The sequence below is a fragment of the Bos taurus genome, chromosome 27 (genome assembly GCF_002263795.3).
Source record: "Bos taurus isolate L1 Dominette 01449 registration number 42190680 breed Hereford chromosome 27, ARS-UCD2.0, whole genome shotgun sequence".
Classification (NCBI taxonomy): domain Eukaryota; kingdom Metazoa; phylum Chordata; class Mammalia; order Artiodactyla; family Bovidae; genus Bos; species Bos taurus.
The window spans coordinates 15,377,697-15,396,593 of NC_037354.1; the positions used below are offsets into that span (position 1 = coordinate 15,377,697).

Consider the following 18,897-nt stretch of genomic DNA (forward strand, 5'->3'; position numbering starts at 1 on the left):
GCACACAGGCTTTCTGTCGTTGCAGCAAGCAGGTTACTCTCTAGTTGCAGTGCACGGGCTTCTCATTGTGGTGGCTTCTCCTATGGCAAAGCATGGGCTCTAGGTGCGCAGGCTCAAAAGTTGTGGCGCACGGGCTTGGCTGCTCGGAGGCAGGTAGAGTCTTCCCAGACCAGGGAATCAAACCCGTGTCTCCTGCATTGCAAGGTAGATCCTTTACCACTGGACCGCAGGAAAGTCCCTCCTTTAAGCTCTTCTTAAGTCATTTCATCCATGGCCACGGTCTATCTGTCCCTGCAGGCCAATGTACCCTTTTTATCTCTGTCACTTTCCTATCTCAACTGTCTCTGGACATCCATTTATAGGATATCCACATGAACTTTAAAATCGATATGTCCCAACTTAAACTAATCATCTTCTCCCACACGCCCTGGCCTATACACATATCTTCACCCCCCACAAATTACCTTCTATTCCTCCTTAATGTTAATTGACCACAATGAATGGGGTCACCACATAGTCCATTCTCAAAGCAGAAACCCAGCAATTTTCTTCTCTGTTTTTCTCCCACTGTGCTTAATCCTTCCCCAACCTGTGGGTTTTCTCTCTCACACAAGTCCCGCTGATCTCTAACCCCTGTGCAGGACTTCAGCATCTTTATCTGAACCACTGTGATACAAAAAATGTTTAATTCCTGGGTATCAGATTTGTCCCCTCAACCCATGACTGCCTCGTCACTCACCCTCCACCATACTTCTCATACTTCACGATCTAGACTGTGTTGTGGTTCCTCAAAACCAGATGCCATTTCATGCCCTGATGTCCTTCCTTGTCCCAATCCCTTCCCTGAGGACCTCCCTCCCACCTGTCTTCACTTGGCTACCTCTCACTCACTGTGGTGGGTTGGATGATAATCTCCTGAAAGCTTATGTCCATGTGGAACCTGTGAATGTGACCTTATGTGGGAAAAGGGTCTTTGCACATGCAATTAAGGATCTCAAGATAAGACCCTTCTGGATTACTCAGCTGGGCCCTAAGTCCAATGACAAACGTCCTTATAAAAGGGGGAGGAGAGACACAGAGACAGCCTCATGAAGGCACGTGGAGGCAGAGATTGGAGTCATGCTGCCACAAACCAAGACGTGCTGAGGCCACCAAAAGCTGGAGGAGACAAGGAAGGAAACCTCCCCTAGCGCCTTTAGAGGGCACATGGCTCTGCCAACACCTGTATTTTGGACTTCTAGTCACCAAAACTGGGAGAATGTAAATTTCCATTGTTTTAAGCTACTAGGTCTGTGGCAATTTGCTAAGGCAGCAAGAGGAAACTAATCCACTCACCTTTCGGGATGCAGTTCGTACATCATCTCCTCCAGGAAGTCCTCTCTGATTTCCTCCTACCATCACCCCACTGCTGCCTGCTTATATCTGATTTCCTTCCTCTGTCTGTCTCACTTGAGAAACTCCTGAAAGGCAGCATCTGGGTTCTGTTTCCCACTGTAACACTGAGGATCCAACACTGTTTCAGGAATAGACCAGGTGCTCAACGAGATCAATGCATGCGAATCTCAGCCCCTGTGTACCTCCTACAGTCTGAACATCACGCCAGGAACTTCACAAACATTCCCTCACTGAGTCATCTCAATAGGCCTAGGAGGTAGATACCATCATCTCTGCTCTATAGACATGGAAACTAAGGCACAGCAACTTGCCCAGGGCCATTTGTAAACAGAATTTGTATCCAGATGGATTTGATGAACATGAGCATGGCATTTTCAAAAGACCAGTGGCCAACTAGAAGCGTATATTGGAGAACAGCAGAGAAAAGACTGGGTCTGAACTACACGCTTGTGAGACAAGGCCGCTGTGTGTGTACATGTGTGTGTGTAAACAGTAGTGAGGGTCGGAGTTTAGTAAACTCGGCAGATCTAGCTCATAACGCAGCATAAATGTATCACAGCAGCTTCCATTCTGAGGCCTGGGAGCAAGGGGTGCTGTGGTGCATGAGGGCTAAGAAAGGACAAACAGGAAGAAGGGGAAATGGGAAGGGAAAAGAGAGGGAGGAGAAGGATAGTTCTGACATGTCTGGAAACAGAACATGTGTTTCTTCAGCTTGTCCCCCCACCTCCTATGCGCATGTCTCTGCCCTATGGTGGCCTCGTTCTCAGAGCATCAGCGCACAGATGCTGTCTCAGATCCCACCATGGCACTTCACCAGGTACGGGAGGCTTCGGCCCCCAAAATGCACCCATGTCCTAATTCCTGGAACCTACAAGTGTATAAAGGCCAAAAAAGGGACTGCAGATTTGATTACATTAAGCATTTTGAGGTGGGGAGATTATCCAGATAGGCCTTAAATGTAACCATAAGCATCTTTTTTTTTTTTGAAGGTTCTGTTTTTATTGATTAGATCTAGGTATAGTTGCAATCTTTCCACCATACATACAATATAAATCGGTGGGTTGCCATTTCCTTCTCCAATGCATGAAAGTGAAAAGTGAAAGTGAAGTCGCTTAGTCGTGTCTGACTCTTCGCGACCCCGTGGACTGCAGCCTACCAGGCTCCTCCGTCCATGGGATTTTCCAGGCAAGAGTACTGGTGCCATTGCCTTCTCCAATCAAACAAATAGCATGCATATAATATAAATGGGAATGAATGACCCACTAGTGATCGGACATATTCTGGTAGCTACACAGTATTGTCCTATTCTTTCTCTGGTTAATTTTGAGTCTGGAAGAACATCAGTCCTCTATTTAAGCTGCTGTATATCTAACTGTCCAAATTAAATTAATCTAGTAAACAGAAAATAAATATTTACACAAACTTGAAGGATCATGCTAGGTTTTGTACATGAGTGACAAGAACAGAATTCATAATTACATTTTTAAATGTTTATCTGGCTGTTTTTTTGTGGGTTAGATTGATAAGGGGGCAATGCTTAAGTCAGGAATGCGCTAAGGACACATAAGCATCCTTTTATAAGAGAGGAGCAAAAGGAGATTTGACACAGAGAAGAGGAAACATCAAAGTGACCACAGCGGTGGGGACTGTAGTCATGTGACCACAAGCCAAGGGCTGCAGGCAGCCATGAAGCTGAAAAGGTAAGAAACAGATTCTCCTCTAGCCCCTCCAGAAGGAGTGTGGTCCTGCCCAGTACTGCTAATTTCAGACTTCCAACCTCCAGATTTTGAGAGAATAAATCTCTGTTGTTTTAAATCCCCAAGTTTGTGGCAGCAGAAAACTAACACATCCGCTCTTCCTAAATCACCTCCATCTCTTCCTAAATCACCTCCATCTCATTCAAAATTTGTTTTCTTGACAGCCTCCTTTAGTTTGGTGTTAGAAATCAAAATCCAGTTACGTCAATTCACGCTAATGAGAGACCCTTAATGGTCTCGGCGGCAATGACGTTTTAAAAAGGAGGGCATTTATAACTCCTCAAATTAATGCTGAATTGGTACGATTAGCATAAAGAAACAAGCTGAACAGTAACCACAAGCAGTAAGGTGGAGATTCAGAGAAGTGGACCAACGAACAGGCAAATGAGGGATGGGATCTGCCCTCAGGAGCTCTCCCCTTAGTCGGGCTCTTCTTTTCACTTGTGAGAACTTCTCCAAAAGTTCTGTGTTTATTCTCAGTGACTCCTGGGTTGGCCCGCACTGTGCCAAGTGCACAGTAAACGCTGATTGTAGCAGTGGATGAATGAGGAGGCGATGGGGTGGAGGCAGATTATTGCCCCCACGACAGAATCTGTTAACACTCCTGTAATTTTCTCCTCTTTCTGAATCTATCTTCACCCACACTTCTATGTTACTTGCTGAAATCTACAATAATTTCTGATTGTCAGCAACATATACCTCTTAATTTTGTGTGCAAAGTTGCCCTGTAAGCAGATGAAATCTTTAAGCTACAGAAAAGAACTCCCCTTCATACACTAAGCTGAAGCTCCCTGTGATGACTTCTGAGTGTTGCTCAAGTCAACACAGAGCAAAAAGCTGGAATTATCAGCCCCAAGAGAAAAGCCAGTTGCCTGGAAAAATCGAAGCCCACAATTGACACTATTCACAGTATCTTTAATCTTTTTGAAATTTTTATCTTTTATTTATCTTTAACAGAGAGCTGTCATAGCTCAGTCAGTAAAGAATCTGCCTGCAATGCAGGAGACCTGGGTTCAATCCCTGGGTTGGGAATATCCCCTGGAGAAGGAGATAGGAACTCACTCCAGTATTCTTGCCTGGGAAATCCCATGGACAGAAGAGCCTAGCATGCTTCGGTCCAAGGGGTCACAAGAGTTGGACACAACTTGGCGACTAAACCACTACAATATCTTTAATAAACTTTCTAAGTGATGTTAATATCGAAATATGGAAAACAATTCCTTCTCTCCAGCAATCTCCCTAAGAGTGTTCTCACTCAATAGCTGTATTTACACTTCCCCTAGTTGGTTCTTCTAAAAGTCCAAAAATAAATGGTAAACTATGACCCTATGGGGCCCTGTGACAAACTGCCGAAATATTCCCCGAAGCTCCTCTCCCAGTTTTCCTTCCTTCATCAAAACTACATTGAGCATCCACAACTGGCCAATTCTAGAGAGACACGCAGGAAATAAATCATTGCACATAGCAGACTAAGGAAAATATTGTAAACACCCAGAGAATACTTTGAATAAGCAGTGCTGCAAAGCTCCCTGGTTCATAGGAAGCCTTTCCATCTGTGCAGTTAGGACAGCCTGAAAGTCCCCTCTTCCTCTGCTGTTATCATTCTAGGGGATCTGTTCCTACCTGGGATTTGCTGGTAGCCTTCAGCGGTTAAACACCAAATGTGTGTGGTATTAGTCGCTTAGTTGTGTCTGACTCCTCATGACCCCATGGACTCTAGCCCTCCAGGCTCCTCTGTCCATGTAATTCTCCAGGCAAGAATACTGGAGTGGGTTGCCAGTTCCTTCTCCAGGGGATCTTCCCAACCCAGGGATCGAACCTGGGTCTCACGAATTGTAGGCAGATTCTTTATCATCTGAGCCACCAGGGGAACCAAATGGTAGCCTCCAACTTCAGCTGAGTGGTGCTTCTGAAGTCCACAGAAATCAACTGGGGATCTTGTTCAAATGCAGATTTGGATTCTGCTGGTCAGGGGAGGGGCCTGAGGTTCTGCATTTCTAATGCACTCCCAGGTGACTACTACTCTGTTGGTCTGAGGACCACATGTGATCAGCAAGTGATTAGAGAACTTCCTTTTTACTTAAAACACAGTAAAACCAACTTCTGAAGGCATCTAGAGGCATGTGTGTAATGCTTCAAGACCTCCCTTAAGGACAGAGAAGTTGAAAGCATTTAAGCCACTGGATAGACTAGGGGGCTGATGTCTCACTGTGGTTTCAGAGCTGCTACCTTATTCAGCAAAAACTGCCAGGTACTGTATCTAAAAATAGAGCTAGAAAGCAAAGAACTAAATTGTGTCAAGGTAAAAACCAAGGAGATAAAGACCGAAGTCCAGGTAATGACTCTATTAGGAACAACAGTTTTCCCACGTCTCTGGTCTCCTTTAAATTAGGGTTCAGATAAAAGCCGACAGTTCAGTGTATGTCCTCATGGTTGAAGAGACCACTTGTTATTCCCATTCCCATCACCCCCGCCTCTCCAACTGGTCACCTGGCTGCTCTGACAAGCCCCTGCCACATACTTCCTGTTGGTGTCCTTCTGAGATGAGATTACTACTCATGATTACAGAGAAGAGAAGAATTAGGAATGCTGAGTAAGGAAAAGTCCAGAGAAGTCACCCACCCAATAGGAGGTGTGCTGCTGGGCACGAAGATTGACTGCTGTGTTGAGGCTACTGTACCAGGTCTTACACAGCACAGGCCTTTCCTTCTTTACTAGAGAACACGCCCCTGAACCATGTCCCTCTCTGTGTGGTGCCCCCGGCTTCTGACTCGCATCGGGGCCCACAACATGCTGTTATCACTTGACCTGGGAGAAACAGGAGCACATGGACAGAGGCCCGAGGACAGAGCTGATGCCTCTGATAGTGGTCGCACCAGCTGGAGGCAGCAGGCGCCCGCCAAGGGGTCTGCCAGTCCTGAATCACAGCATCCCTGCCGGGACTCTCCTCACGGGAACAGAGGAGAAAACTGAGGCCGTGGACCCTGGAGTCACACAGCAAATCTACACAAGCTTGCTGTGCACCATGGCCGTTCCCAGGGCCTCTTGTGGCACCCCAGGTTCTTCGGTGGGAAAATGGGTGTGGGACTTGATGCTCTTCTGGGTTTCTTTCGGAGAACAGCCTGTGGTTCCACATTCTGAGAGCCTACTCACTTCAGAAATAGAGCCCAAGGTGGGTTTGTCCTTCAGCCCTTAGCCTCCTGAGACTTCGGAAGTACAGGAGACACTTTGGAGAACAGTATGGAGATTGCTTTAAAAACTAGGAATAAAACCACCATAGGACCCAGCAATCCCACTACTGGACATGTACCCCAAGGAAACCAGAATTGAAAAAGACACATGTACCCCAATGTTCAATGCAATACTATTTACAACAGCTAGGACATGGAAGCAACCTCGATGTCCATTGGCAGATGAATGGATAAGGAAGTTGTGATACATATACACAGTGGAATATTACTCAGCAGTAAAAAGGAATGTATTTGAGTCAGTTCTAAAGAGGCGGATGAACCTAGAGCCTATCACACAGAGTGAAGTAAGTCAGAAAGAGAAAAACAAATACTGTATATTAATGCATATATACAGAATCGAGAAAGATGGTACTGACGATCCTACAGGGTAGCCAAGGCAACACAGACATAAAGAACAGACTTTTGGATTCAGTGGGGGAAGGAGAGGGTGGGATGATTTGAGAGAATAGCATTGAAACATACATATCACCATATGTAAAGTAGATAACCAGTGTGAGCTTGATGTATGAGGCAGGGCACCCAAAGCCAGTGCTCTGATAGCTTGGGGAGGGAAGTGGGAGGGAGATTCAGGATGGCAGGTACACATGTATCCCTATGGCTGATTCATACTGGTGTATGGCAAAAACCAACACAATATTGTAATTATCCTCCAATTAAAATAAATAACGGAGAAGGCAATGGCACTCCACTCCAGTACTCTTGCCTGGAAAATCCCATGGACAGAGAAGCCTGGTGGGCTGCAGTCCATGGGGTCGCTAAAAGTCGGACACGACTGAGCGACTTCACTTTCACTTTTCACTTTCATGTATTGGAGAAAGAAATGGCAACCCACTCCAGTGTTCTTGCCTGGAGAATCCCAGGGACGGGGGAGCCTGGTGGGCTGCCATCTATGGGGTCACACAGAGTCGGACACGACTGAAATGACTTAGCAGTAGTAGCAAAATAAATAAATAAATTTTTTAAAAAGAAGAAGTACAGGAGAGTCAGCTGCCGTTGTGTTTTCTCCACTCTCTGACAAGACTTTTCATCTTTCCCCACTTGATAAAATCCCCAGTCCCACTAATGAATCTACAAATCTATGGATTAAGACAGGAGAGAGAGATGTGATATCACCCAGAACAGTCTTAGAGCAATTCAGCTGACATTTCCAAACACCCACTAGATTTTTTTTTCTTTCCATTCAGTAACCATTCCCCTTCCCAAGCTTGCAAATCTGCAGTTTCTAGAGCTGGAAAGAAACAAAAAATGATCCATTTTTCAGTGTTTGGAAGCCATGTGTCAAATCTATGTAGCTAATAATAATAATATTAACAATAATAAACATTTTCTATTTATGATTGCTGTATTCTCTGACAAAGGTCTTCAGGCCAGGAGTCTAAGCACAGACTAATATAGAATTAGCATCGTCTAATTTCTAAGCAGTCTTACTTCCTTGCTTTGCTTTGATTTTGATGCTCATGTTTAACTTACTTGAAATGACCATGCTGTTTAGTTGAGGGGCTTCTGAGCTGGGAGCCTCTTTCAGCCTCACATCCCTGGGACACAAAGCTGGCCATCAAGCACTAGCAGATGTCACCTGAGGGGGGGCATCTAAAGCCCCCCATCATTTGCCTAACTTTGGTCGACTTAACAAACCTCAGGTAAAATTACTGGGGCTTTTACAGGGAAAGTGAAGCTTTCTTAGTGATGAGAAACATTTCTCATCTCTAAGCATTTCTTAGAGATGATGAAATGAATGAGAATATCACACAACAGCACAAACCCCACAAAACACCACTATGTGAGAACCACTGCAGAAGTGATTTCCAGGCAAAGTAAAAGCATGAATCGAGTAAGGAAGCCTTCTTTTAGGTGTCTTGCCTATATTTACATCCTTCATCCCAGTGACCACCTTGTGACCTAGTAGATACAGTAATTATTTCCAATTCACCTAAGAGGAAACTGAGGCATGGCAAGATTCAGTGCACAGCCCAAAGTCTCACCCAGGTGGTAGGTGGTGGAGCTGGAAACTGAGTAACTCTTTGGCTCCAAGGACCATAGCTCTCATTATTCCACTCTCATTTTGAGGGGAAACTATGTCATCATCAGGGGACACTTACTTTATCACCATCCTGGGGAGGAGGAGTAAAGGGAAGGTGACTATGAGGGTCCCAGCACCCTGCTTCTGGCAGGGTGAGTAAAGCCAAAAAATAAAACATACCCTTTCCCTCACTTGAATGAAAGGAGGGCTTCTCAGTCTTCCAGAAAGGACTGCAGCCGCGAGGACCTGCTAAGGAGGGCCCCCTTTCCACCCCACTTCCACTCACCTACCCACCTTCACTTGGGCCCCCGAACCCAGACAAGAGAACCTGCAGCCCTCGGCAAGCTCTGGACCCTGGCTTCCATGCAAAGACGAGAAATTAACCAGTTTGCAAAGAATGAAATTTGGCCCGTGGAAGGTGCCTGCAGCTGGCAGTTAACACCAGCAGTAAGAGGATCAACTCCTAGTCTGTTGGCTTAAAAAGGGGGTGGGGGTGAGAAGTGTGCGCGCTCCCTTTTACCCATTCACGTTAGTTAATTTGGATGATAAGGGTTCATGTTTAATCCCTTTGTGTGCCGCTGAATATAGTGAAATCGACAACCCCTGCGAGGGCACTGGTGCGGCTGAGCAACCTGCGGGAGGGTACTGGTCGTGTCCAATCTGTCCTGAAGTAGAAAAGAAACGTCATGAGGAGATTGAAAGCAAGACGGAGAGGGACACCCTTGGGGTGCTCCGTAAAAACCCAGCCCCACACCTTCCAGGCTGCAGCAGGTGGGCTGCTGGCTTCCTGGAGGCGCAGCTCCCCAGACCAGCCTCTGCGCCCTAGGGGCTCCCCAGGTGCCACTGGAGAGCAGGGCTCCCCCCCCCTCCCCAGCCACCTCTGCTGAGGACTAACGACACCCAAAGGGAGAGCCCGGCCCTGTCACAGTCTAGAGAGAACTTAGGCAGAAAGGTGGGGAGCAGAAAGGGAGGGAAAGATATGTAAGGAGAGGTCTCAGTTGTTCTCAACTGGACCAGATTAGGGAAAAAAAGGGAGAGCTCGCTGGCTCTAGAGCAGGTCATAAAACAAAAACCATTTTTATAGTTTCCATCTGCAACAAAGCTCACCCCCCACACCACCCACGGCCCTCAAGCCGGGAGCCCCCAGAGTGCGGGTGGGTTCCTAGGCAGCTCGTGTGAGCCGGGTCTGGCGGCGGGGGAGGAGGCCCCCGGCTGCTGGGCCCGGCTGCCCGCAGAGGCGCAGGCGGAGCGAGTTCCCAGCCACCGCCACCCCCCTCCTTCCCCACGGGCCCGTCCAGCAAATTTCCTCCCTCGTTTCGGTCTGTGCCTTCCCTCCCTCCTCCTCCCCCGATATATTCGCTCTCTAAAACCATAAAAAAGAGATCAACTTCCCTAACTTCACGGAGCCCTTTTCAGTGACAAATATTGATGCCCAAAGTGTCTGCGCTCTCCCGCCCCCAAACGTTAAGAAAAGGCGCCCGCGAAAGGGGGACATAAAAAGTTAACAATGCTGTGAAAATATGTTTGCAGAAAATAGACAATCGTTGGATTAAACGTATTCAAGTATGAAATAATGCCTTTTTGTGTCAAAACTTGGGCGATGGGCGGGTACAAAAGTTCCCTGTGGCAGCGACTTGCTCCCTTTGTGAGCCGTGCGCTTTGGCGTCTCCACTTGGGCGCATTACTTAGAGCCCTCTAAGCGCGATTGTTTCTCCCTTTCTAATGACATTTACCGGATCAAAACATGCTGTTAATTCGATCAGAAGGCTTCACCCTCCCTGACAAAGCCACAATAATTTCTCCTGAAGTTTGTTAAATTGACCAAAATTAGGCAAATGAATAGGGGTCTGTAGGCGCCCCCTCTCGCAGGTGACGTCGCATAATGCTCGCCGGGGCCAGCTGCATTCCCCCTTTTCTTCTCAGCCCACTCTTCCCCGTGTTGCCCCCAATCCTCCCACCACCCCCCTCACACACACACACACACACACACACACGCACACGCACATACACATACACACACACACACACACACACACACACACACACACACGCCTGCCTGTCTTTCCTCCCCCACCCTCTGGCATTATTAAAATTTAGCCCAATGAAACTATTCATACTTTTCAATGGACATTTTCCGTATAGGATAATAGGCTACAAATTGAGCCTCTTCCCCCCGCGAGGAGAGAGCCAGAGGGAGGAGAAAAGAAAGGCAGCGATGTGGTCAGGCAGTGGGGGGAGCGTCGCGTGCCAAAGACCGGCGGGAGGGGTGAGGCGAGGCGAGGGCCTCGTGTGCCAGCGGCAGCCCCACACCTGCCGGGATGTCCGGACAAATAAAGCGGGGTAAACAAAAAGGGGGGAGGTGGACGTGTCACCAAGTCGTGTGAGAAAAGCCTGGGAACAAACGGGGCGCCTCCGTCTCCAAGAGCTCTCCCTTGAACCCGGCGGAACAGCCTATTAAAGGCTTACTTAATTACTTTAATGACTCTGGACAGGCTTTAAAACGCACTCGGCGCTGGGACTGTGGGCTTGCTGGGATTTGTAAACAGGCAATCGTGTGAGACTCAGCGGTGGGACTAAAGGAGGCGACACTGTTTTGTGAGGTTCCTCGCCCCCCGGTGCCCACAGCCGCTGCGCCCCTGCGCTCGCTCACCCGCCGGCGCGGTTTACCGCCTCTTTCCCACCCGGGCTGTTGCCATGCAAATATTATTCCCCCCGCCGGTCACGTGTCCTTTGAAGGGCCACGTGGATTAACAAAGCTGATCTGCCCCCAACTCTCCCCCCTCGGCTGCTAATTTTTTTTTTTCTCTTAACTTAAAAAAAAAAAAAACAAAAAACAAAACTGATCTTGAATGCATGCATCCCCCAAACGCAGCTCCCCTAATCCTATGGAATAATTCAAGTCGTGAATGCACTTGGAGCCCTAGATGACCGCTTTATAAGGCAGACCCTCGTAGTTGGGAGGCTACAGTCTACCTGGAACACTCGAGGAGGCACACGAGGGGAAAAGCGGACGGGTGCCTCGCGCCACCGCCTCTCCCGACGACGCGTATTGATCAGAATGTCAGACAAGCTCAAGGAACGCAAAGTGAGTCGGCTGAGTCCAGATGGCTCTTGCGCCTTCTGGGTGGGGGTGTCTAACTCCCAGAGCCACCACCTGGCTGGACCGACGAGCCGGGACGTGGTCACACAGGACTTCTCCTGGAGAGGAATCCTGAGTGGTTTGGGAAGGGAATGAGGATAGCTAGAGGGGACTCCACCGTCGGGGTGGAGGCCACATCTGGAAGCTGGTGGCCACCTCCCCATGGCCCTGGTGTGACCCCGCAGAGGTTAGAAGCGGAGTGCATCAGCACAGGTGCGAGAGGACAGAGCTCAGTGACCCAGTGGGGGGACAGGGGCCTGGGGCGACTCCCTGGGCAGCACTGAGGAGTGGCAGACGGCTGTGCCAGCCGTGCCTTTGATGATTCTCTGGGCAAAGACATCCTAAACGGACAAACCTCTGTTCTCAGAGAACCCCCGTTTCCCACAAAGTGATAGAAAAGCGGAGAAGAGACCGGATTAACCGCTGTTTGAACGAGCTGGGCAAGACGGTGCCCATGGCCCTGGCGAAGCAGGTAATGTTGGCAGCTGAGAAAACGGTGCTGGCGCTGGGGATCCTCTGATGCCGGGAGTCTGGAGCTGGAGAGGGCCGTAGGTGCGGGCTTCCTGCCCGGGGCCCTGAGCGCTGAGTTGAGCCCCAGGCGGCCCTGGCGCAGATCCACAGTGGCGCCCCCTGTTCGGCTGGATGGTCCCCTCGGGTTAAAACGGTGCACCCAGCCTACCCAGGTTAGCCCTCACCGTCTGGGCCGCTTCCAGGAGACTTTTCGTCCTTTTCCAGAGTTCCGGGAAGCTGGAGAAGGCAGAGATCCTCGAGATGACCGTGCAGTACCTGAGAGCCCTGCACTCCGCCGATTTTCCCCGGGGAAGGGAAAAAGGTGGGCAGGGAGTGTGCACCACACAGAGCCCTGCGGGTGGCAGCGGGAGTAAATCGGTCTCTCAAGGTCTCCTCTCTGGATGCTGCAGGGACGGGGCCCCGAGTCCTGAGAAAGCTAAGGGGGACTGGAGAACAGGGGTCTGGGGATACAGGTTCTGAGGCCTCCTCTCAGGTGGGGAGGAGTGAGGTCAGACGCCTAAGGAAATGGAGGTCGCTGGCTTGCGTTTTTTCCAGTCTCCAGGCTGGAAAGAGAGGGGCGGGCCTCGAATGGAAACCGGCCAGAAAACGTGATGGGAGGGGCTTGGCACCTGCCTTAGGCTCCGGGTCAGGAAGGGGCCACTCACAGTTTTCCCTTTCTCCGTTTTCCTTGCCCCTCCAGCAGAATTGCTAGCAGAGTTTGCCAACTACTTCCACTATGGCTACCACGAGTGCATGAAGAACCTAGTGCATTACCTCACCACCGTGGAGCGGATGGAGACGAAAGACACCAAGTACGCGCGCATCCTCGCCTTCTTGCAGTCCAAGGCCCGCTTGGGCACCGAGCCCGCCTTCCAGCCACTGGGTTCGCTCCCCGAGCCGGATTTCTCTTACCAGCTGCACCCAGCGGGGCCCGAATTCGCGGGCCACAGCCCGGGTGAGGCGTCCGTGTTCCCGCAGGGCGCGGCGCCGGGACCCTTCGCCTGGCCGCACGGCGCGTCCCGCAGCCCCGCGCTGCCCTACCTGCCCAGCGCGCCCGTGCCGCTCCCGAGCCCCGCGCCGCAGCACAGCGCCTTCCTGGCGCCCGGGCAGGGCCTGGACCGCCACTACCTGAACCTCATCGGCCACGCGCACCCCACCGCCCTAAACCTGCACGCGCCCCAGCACCCCCCGGTGCTCTGACGCCGACAAATCCGCAGACTGCTCTGCGCTCTGGGCACTGCTTGGGAGAAATACTGTATATTGTACAAGTGTAAATATTGTGCTGGGAAAAAATAAAAAGCTGAGTGGGGGAAGGTCAAAAGCGAATTCGTCTTCTGAAGGACCTCCCCTCTGGCAATAAAGGCTTTCTGAAAGTCCCAGAGAGACGGATTCCTTGTTACCTTGGCTCTTCTAAAACCCATCCCCTCCGAGGGATCTCAGGCACAAGGCCGATGCTGGCTGAGGTGACGACCTCAGTTATTTGGGTGGGGAAAGGGATGGGTCGCCGCGCAGGGACGGAGGAGGCGGGGAGGCCAAGTGGAGGAGGCGCTTCCAGGCTGGCTTCGCGGTTCCACCCGGGCTCCAGACCTGCCTCCTCCTCACGCGCACCTTGGGTATTTGCCTGGGAGAAGGGCGGATGGGAGGCCCAGGGCCCACGGCTCTCAAAAAATACAAATTGAAGGACCCTCTCCAAGCTGGCTGTGGCAAACTTTCTCCAGCTCCCACCTGGGCGCGCTTCCCTAATCCGAAGGCCCCGGACGCGCGCGCACGGGCGCGCGCACCAGCTGCCTGCTGACGGGGAGCGCGGGGAAACCCGGGCCTGTGGGATGCAGCGACTAGGTTTACAGCCTCCACCTGTCTGGTTAAAAATATATAGAGGAGGTGGCTTCCGAATGCGGCTTAAAAACAACATCCGATGAAGTTCATCTTCGGACAGACAACTGTCTTTCTGAGCGCCTGAGGGCTCAGAAAGCTGAAGTTGCCCTTAGCGCACAGATCAACTCAGCTTCGGGGCGCTAGGCGACCTGGTGAGAGGCTGGCAGCGACTGGGTAGGGAGACGCGCTCCCCTAAAGGATTGTTCGCTCTGCCCATACCTACATCCAGCCACTGGGACGGGACTGAGATGCTGGGTTCCTGGTGAGAAAGGCTTCTCCGCCTTTTCCCGGGGGAGGAGGATTTAAACTTTCTTGCTCCACCCAGAAGATAGGAACGTTTGGGGTTTAGGGAAGAGTTGGCTAGCGATCTTTAAGGGGCTTGTAGTTTTCACTGACAGTTGGATCTGCCTTCCCCACAAAACAGCGGTACATTTACAATAGGAGCAAACTGAAATTAGGTTTTTCTAGGACCCAAAGAGCAAAATGAGCCTCATTGTTGTTTTAGGTTAACAGGTAAGATGTACAAGGTATTTAACCCATTAAAGTCGTGTTTGTGAGAATTTAAAAATTTTCCTCCACTGATTTTTTTTCTTTCTTTTTTGTTCCCATTCCTTGTGATGCCCTGTAAATAAATAACTCGAAATTATGTAGCAGGTTTTCCTGCTTCCTGAGGCCATTTAGCTAAACTAGGATGATCTGTCATAGCTCAGATTAGCTGGACTACAATAATTAACTTATTCCATTTCTGTGGAGAGGGTTTAAGGGAACTCTGACCTAGACTGTTTACTAAGGTCATGGAATAGGATGACCACAATTTATAAACCATCAAACTTGATTACACAGAGACAGGAGGACCAACACACACACACACTCTCTCACACACACACACACACACACACACAACCACTTCATTATGTTGTCCATAAAGTGAAACTTAAATACCTACATTTTGGGGGCAGGAAGAATCTATGAACATTAGATAAGGTCCTTCAAGTCAGGCGTTCTTGCACTGCATGTCAGTATAATGCTTACCTAGAAAATGTAAGATGCAAACTAGTATCTCTTCCCTTATGAAACAAAAGTCAGTGTAAGACCAGGAGGCCATTTGGGTAACAAATATGCATTGAGCAATATGGGGTGAAAACAAATTATGCAGCAATGGGAGAATGCATGGTGCCTATTATTGGAACACATGTCTTACACCCGTTTTTATCAGCGCTGGATACAGAATATGAAGAAGGCCTTTCAGGCTTTTTTCTCTGAGCATTAAGCCAATCTGAATTCCCTTTGGTAGTGAAGCACTGAAGATATAGTGTTACCCTGGAAATATAAATTATTAATAGATTCAGTATTTTTGTCACTTCTCAACTGTTAACCAAATTAGACAAAACTTTCTTTTGCTAAGTAGATTTTCTCTTTGGGATTAGCTTTGGGAAAGCACAGGCCACCACAGTAAAAAACTTCGGTCATTTACATATAATTTTGCAAACTTCCACTGGCCCATGACAGTCTTTGTACCTCAAATGTTGGTATTCTTGATTTTTTTTCCTTTCTCATTTAACTGTGGAGGATAAAACCCTGCTTTGGATTTACAATGACTTTAGGATAAAAGTCTCCCTCCCCTTTCTCTCCCTCTCCCTTTCTGTGTGTGTGTGTGTGTGTGTATGTGGTGTCTTTTTCTGAAACCTTCATCCAAAGTTCCAATTCTCTAGGCTTGGCCAAAAGTCAAACTTTGCAAAAGATTAAAAATGTCACTACAAAATGGAATCGATTTAAATCAGATTGTGACTTTAATGTGTTCTTCCTGTACTTTCTGTGATGACACATTACTTCCAGCCTCTGTCCCAAACCCCCCGCCTACTCCCCCCTCTGTCTGAGTCTCTTATACCCAATCCCGCCACTCTTTCTTTTAAGTAAGTTGTATAGTAATGGTTTCCAAGAGACTCAACCAAACCCAGAAATAACAAAAAACAAAAAACAGTGAGTTTGGCTGGAGGTGACCCATTGTGATGCTTCTGAAAGGGGCAACCTCTTGTTTCTTGGGCTTCATCCTTGAGTGGGCAAGAATAAAAATAATCATCCCCATGAAATCAAAGGTTTTCTCCAGAGGCTTGAGGAACAAAGCTGTGCTGGTGCTTTGGGTCAGTCCCTGGGGCTCTGTAGGGCTACAACTAGGCCCTTTGAGGCCCTCCAGCCACCCCAGTAGAAAGGGCAGTAATACAGAGCTCACTTGTGCTTCCAAGCATTATTGAACAAACACGGCCGAGTACCAGTGGGGGCCCAGCAGTCTGGCCTGCTAGAGACCAGGCAAGAAAGGTGGAAGAGCAGCCATGCAAGTGCTCACCTGACCCCACAAAGGCACGGGATGCCTAGGAACATGGTAATGGGTATCACACAGAGTAACACACCGAGAAAAGTAAGGCGAGATGGGGCAGGTAGTAGGAGCTCAATAAATATGTGTGGAATGATACTGTTACAGGGAAGAACTGACTCCATCTTGGATCTGTCTCTTATACTTTAACCTCTGCTTCCCACTGCTTTTGTTCACTAAAAGGATACTGTCCACACATAATGCCCTGCCTTGGGGAGCCCTGCCCCTCTGCCTGAATGTTAAGCCAAAATGCCTTTGTTCAGGACCCAGTCTACCTGTGGATGGCTACAGGAAGGAAGAAATTAACACAGTCCATCCCTGGAGCAGGCCATTCCAGGAGATATTTGCAAGATTAATGGCCTTTTTTACTTTACTTCCTCACCCTCCCCTCTGATCTATAAAAGAACCTGGCATTCAGATCCCAGTAAGATGGTTATTTTGAGACATTAGTCTGCCATTTTCTTCCTCTGCTGGCCGAATATAGTCATATTCCTTGCCTCAACACCCCATCTCTCGGTTAACTGGCCTATCGTGCAGTGAGCTTGGACTCAGTAACAACATCCTAGTGCTGAAGCTCTTGGATTCTACACCTCCCCTAGGCCTTTTGTTTCTGGCCCAAAGGCCCCTCTGTGCTTCAGCAGAGACCAGAAAGTACTCATACATCCACCCAGAAATCTCTCAAACAATCTACACACACTCTATCAGACAGGGCAATGTCCCTGCCTTTGACTAGAAATTCTACCTTGTGCTCTGGCAGCAAATGACATGCTTGGCCTGCTTGATTAAGGCAGTCAACTCTTCCCAAAGGCTCAAGCCAGGATCTGAATTCAAAATTAGCCTGATAAGAGCTCTGCCCCTTTCACACAGGCCAGATCCAAGACAGGGCTGAGTCTATTCCACTCTCCTGTTTGCACCATTAGTTGTTCAGACTACCTGGGTTTGCATCCCAGCTCTGCTGCTTACACTTCTGGGCAAACTGCTAAGTCTCTTTGCATCTGTTTCCTCATCTATAAAAATAGAGATATTAAATGTGCATATAGCCTCATAGGATTGCTAAGAGGACTACATGAATTGGTATACTCCAAGCCCTCGACACAGTGTGTGGCCCACAGTGAATGTTCACTAAATGCTAGCTATTATGACAATTGGCTGTTTCTCTCTCCCTTCTCCAAAGAGTCAGACCTTGGGACCACCTCAAACTAAAAAATAAAACCTCAAGGCAAATCACAAAAAAAATCTTGAATCCCAGGGCTCTTAAACCCCAAGGCTTATTCTGATACAAGAGTAACATTCTTCATTTAGGGCAAGTGGGGGTGGGGCTCAACTTCCATTCCATAGTCCATCTGAAGGCTCTGAGCCCTATTCTGAGTTTTGACTGAACGCTGTTCTCCTGCATTGCAGGCAGATTCTTAACCATCTGAGCCACCGGGGAGGCCCGTGACTGGTTGTCAGAGCCCCTAATAACATTGGAACACTATCTCTTACATTCTTTCCAATACAGAAATCTGGCTTTATGTTACTTTGTGACAGCTTTTTACACACACTTCTGTATTCTCTCTCAAAGTACACATTCTAATGACTATTAATGTACACACACTGGCTGTTACGGATTCTTTTCTGGATTGTGGAGTAAATAAATAAACTGATTCAGTATTCCTTAAATACACTTACTTTGGCAACTTTATGTTCTTCTCAGCATTCCCCCCATTTTTTCCTATTCCAGGCTTTTATCCACCGTATTTGTCACCTGTTTGCTCCACTCCTGGCTCCAGACTCACTCCCTGATGCAGGTGAAAGTACAGCTGCAGACTCTTAGCTCCCTGGGTCCGGACCCCTCACTCTCACTCGCTTTCTCACGTGACCCTTATTTCTCATCCTCTGCGATTTTCTGATTGCTCAGCTCCCATATCTGATTGTCCATGTACCTATGGTCTGGTGTAAGAATGATCTCCCTGTGTGTGTGTGTCCCACATGGAAAGGTATTACTAGGGTAACACTCTCAACACCTCTCGGCGGTCCTTTCACATTCTTCAGCTAGCCCATTGGAGAGTTCAGACGTGGATCCAGGTACCTCACCTCAGCTCCTTTCTCTTTGGGCGCCAACCTGCCCAGAGGAAGCAAGCAAGCATTCCCATCTGAGCTGGCTGGTAGATTTTGAGCTCTTCTGATGCTTTTGATGGGTTAGTTTAATTCTAAGGTGAAGTGCTGCAAGCCCACTCTTCACACATGGATGTCACATCCTCTAATCAGTCACAAAATAGACATGTTTTTCCTCCACCTGACACCTATATCTACATCCTAAATGAGCACAGGTAGGAGGGGGAAAAAAAGACTTTTATTTATTGTATGCTCTAAAACCGCAGAACCTGGGTGCCTATATGTGTGCAGTCAGGAAGGCAGATACACATATACGCCTGTGTGCAGCAAGCAGTGCAGGCTTAGGAGTGGGCACACAGGTGGCTGCTGTGTCCACAAGTGAGTGTGGAAGGGATGAACTGGGACCAGACAAAGCAGCAGACCATGGAAGAGAATGGCTAAGTTAGAGCTTGAGGGACTCGACTGTTTCCGGATCACTTGGA

At 48.7% G+C, this 18,897-nt stretch overlaps 1 protein-coding gene across 1 annotated transcript; it reads left to right on the plus strand.

Annotated features, from left to right (window-relative positions):
- Positions 1-10,638: 10,638 nt before the first annotated feature.
- On the plus strand, positions 10,639-13,462 carry HELT (helt bHLH transcription factor). Its single transcript, XM_024986341.2, has 4 exons — positions 10,639-10,763; positions 11,884-12,034; positions 12,298-12,394; positions 12,773-13,462. The coding sequence occupies exons 1-4, from the start codon at positions 10,639-10,641 to the stop codon at positions 13,270-13,272; spliced, it is 873 nt and encodes a 290-aa protein (XP_024842109.1). The 3' UTR covers positions 13,273-13,462.
- The last annotated feature ends 5,435 nt before the right edge of the window (positions 13,463-18,897 follow it).

What these genes read in the sequence shown, in the direction of transcription:
- HELT (XM_024986341.2), top strand. Translation starts at nt 10,639, where the DNA reads ATGTGGTCAGGCAGTGGGGGGAGCGTCGCGTGCCAAAGACCGGCGGGA. An exon ending in GTCCGGACAAATAAAGCGGG is followed by an intron (nt 10,764 to 11,883) that starts GTAAACAAAAAG and finishes GTGCCTTTGATG; the next exon opens with ATTCTCTGGGCAAAGACATC. An exon ending in CCATGGCCCTGGCGAAGCAG is followed by an intron (nt 12,035 to 12,297) that starts GTAATGTTGGCA and finishes GTCCTTTTCCAG; the next exon opens with AGTTCCGGGAAGCTGGAGAA.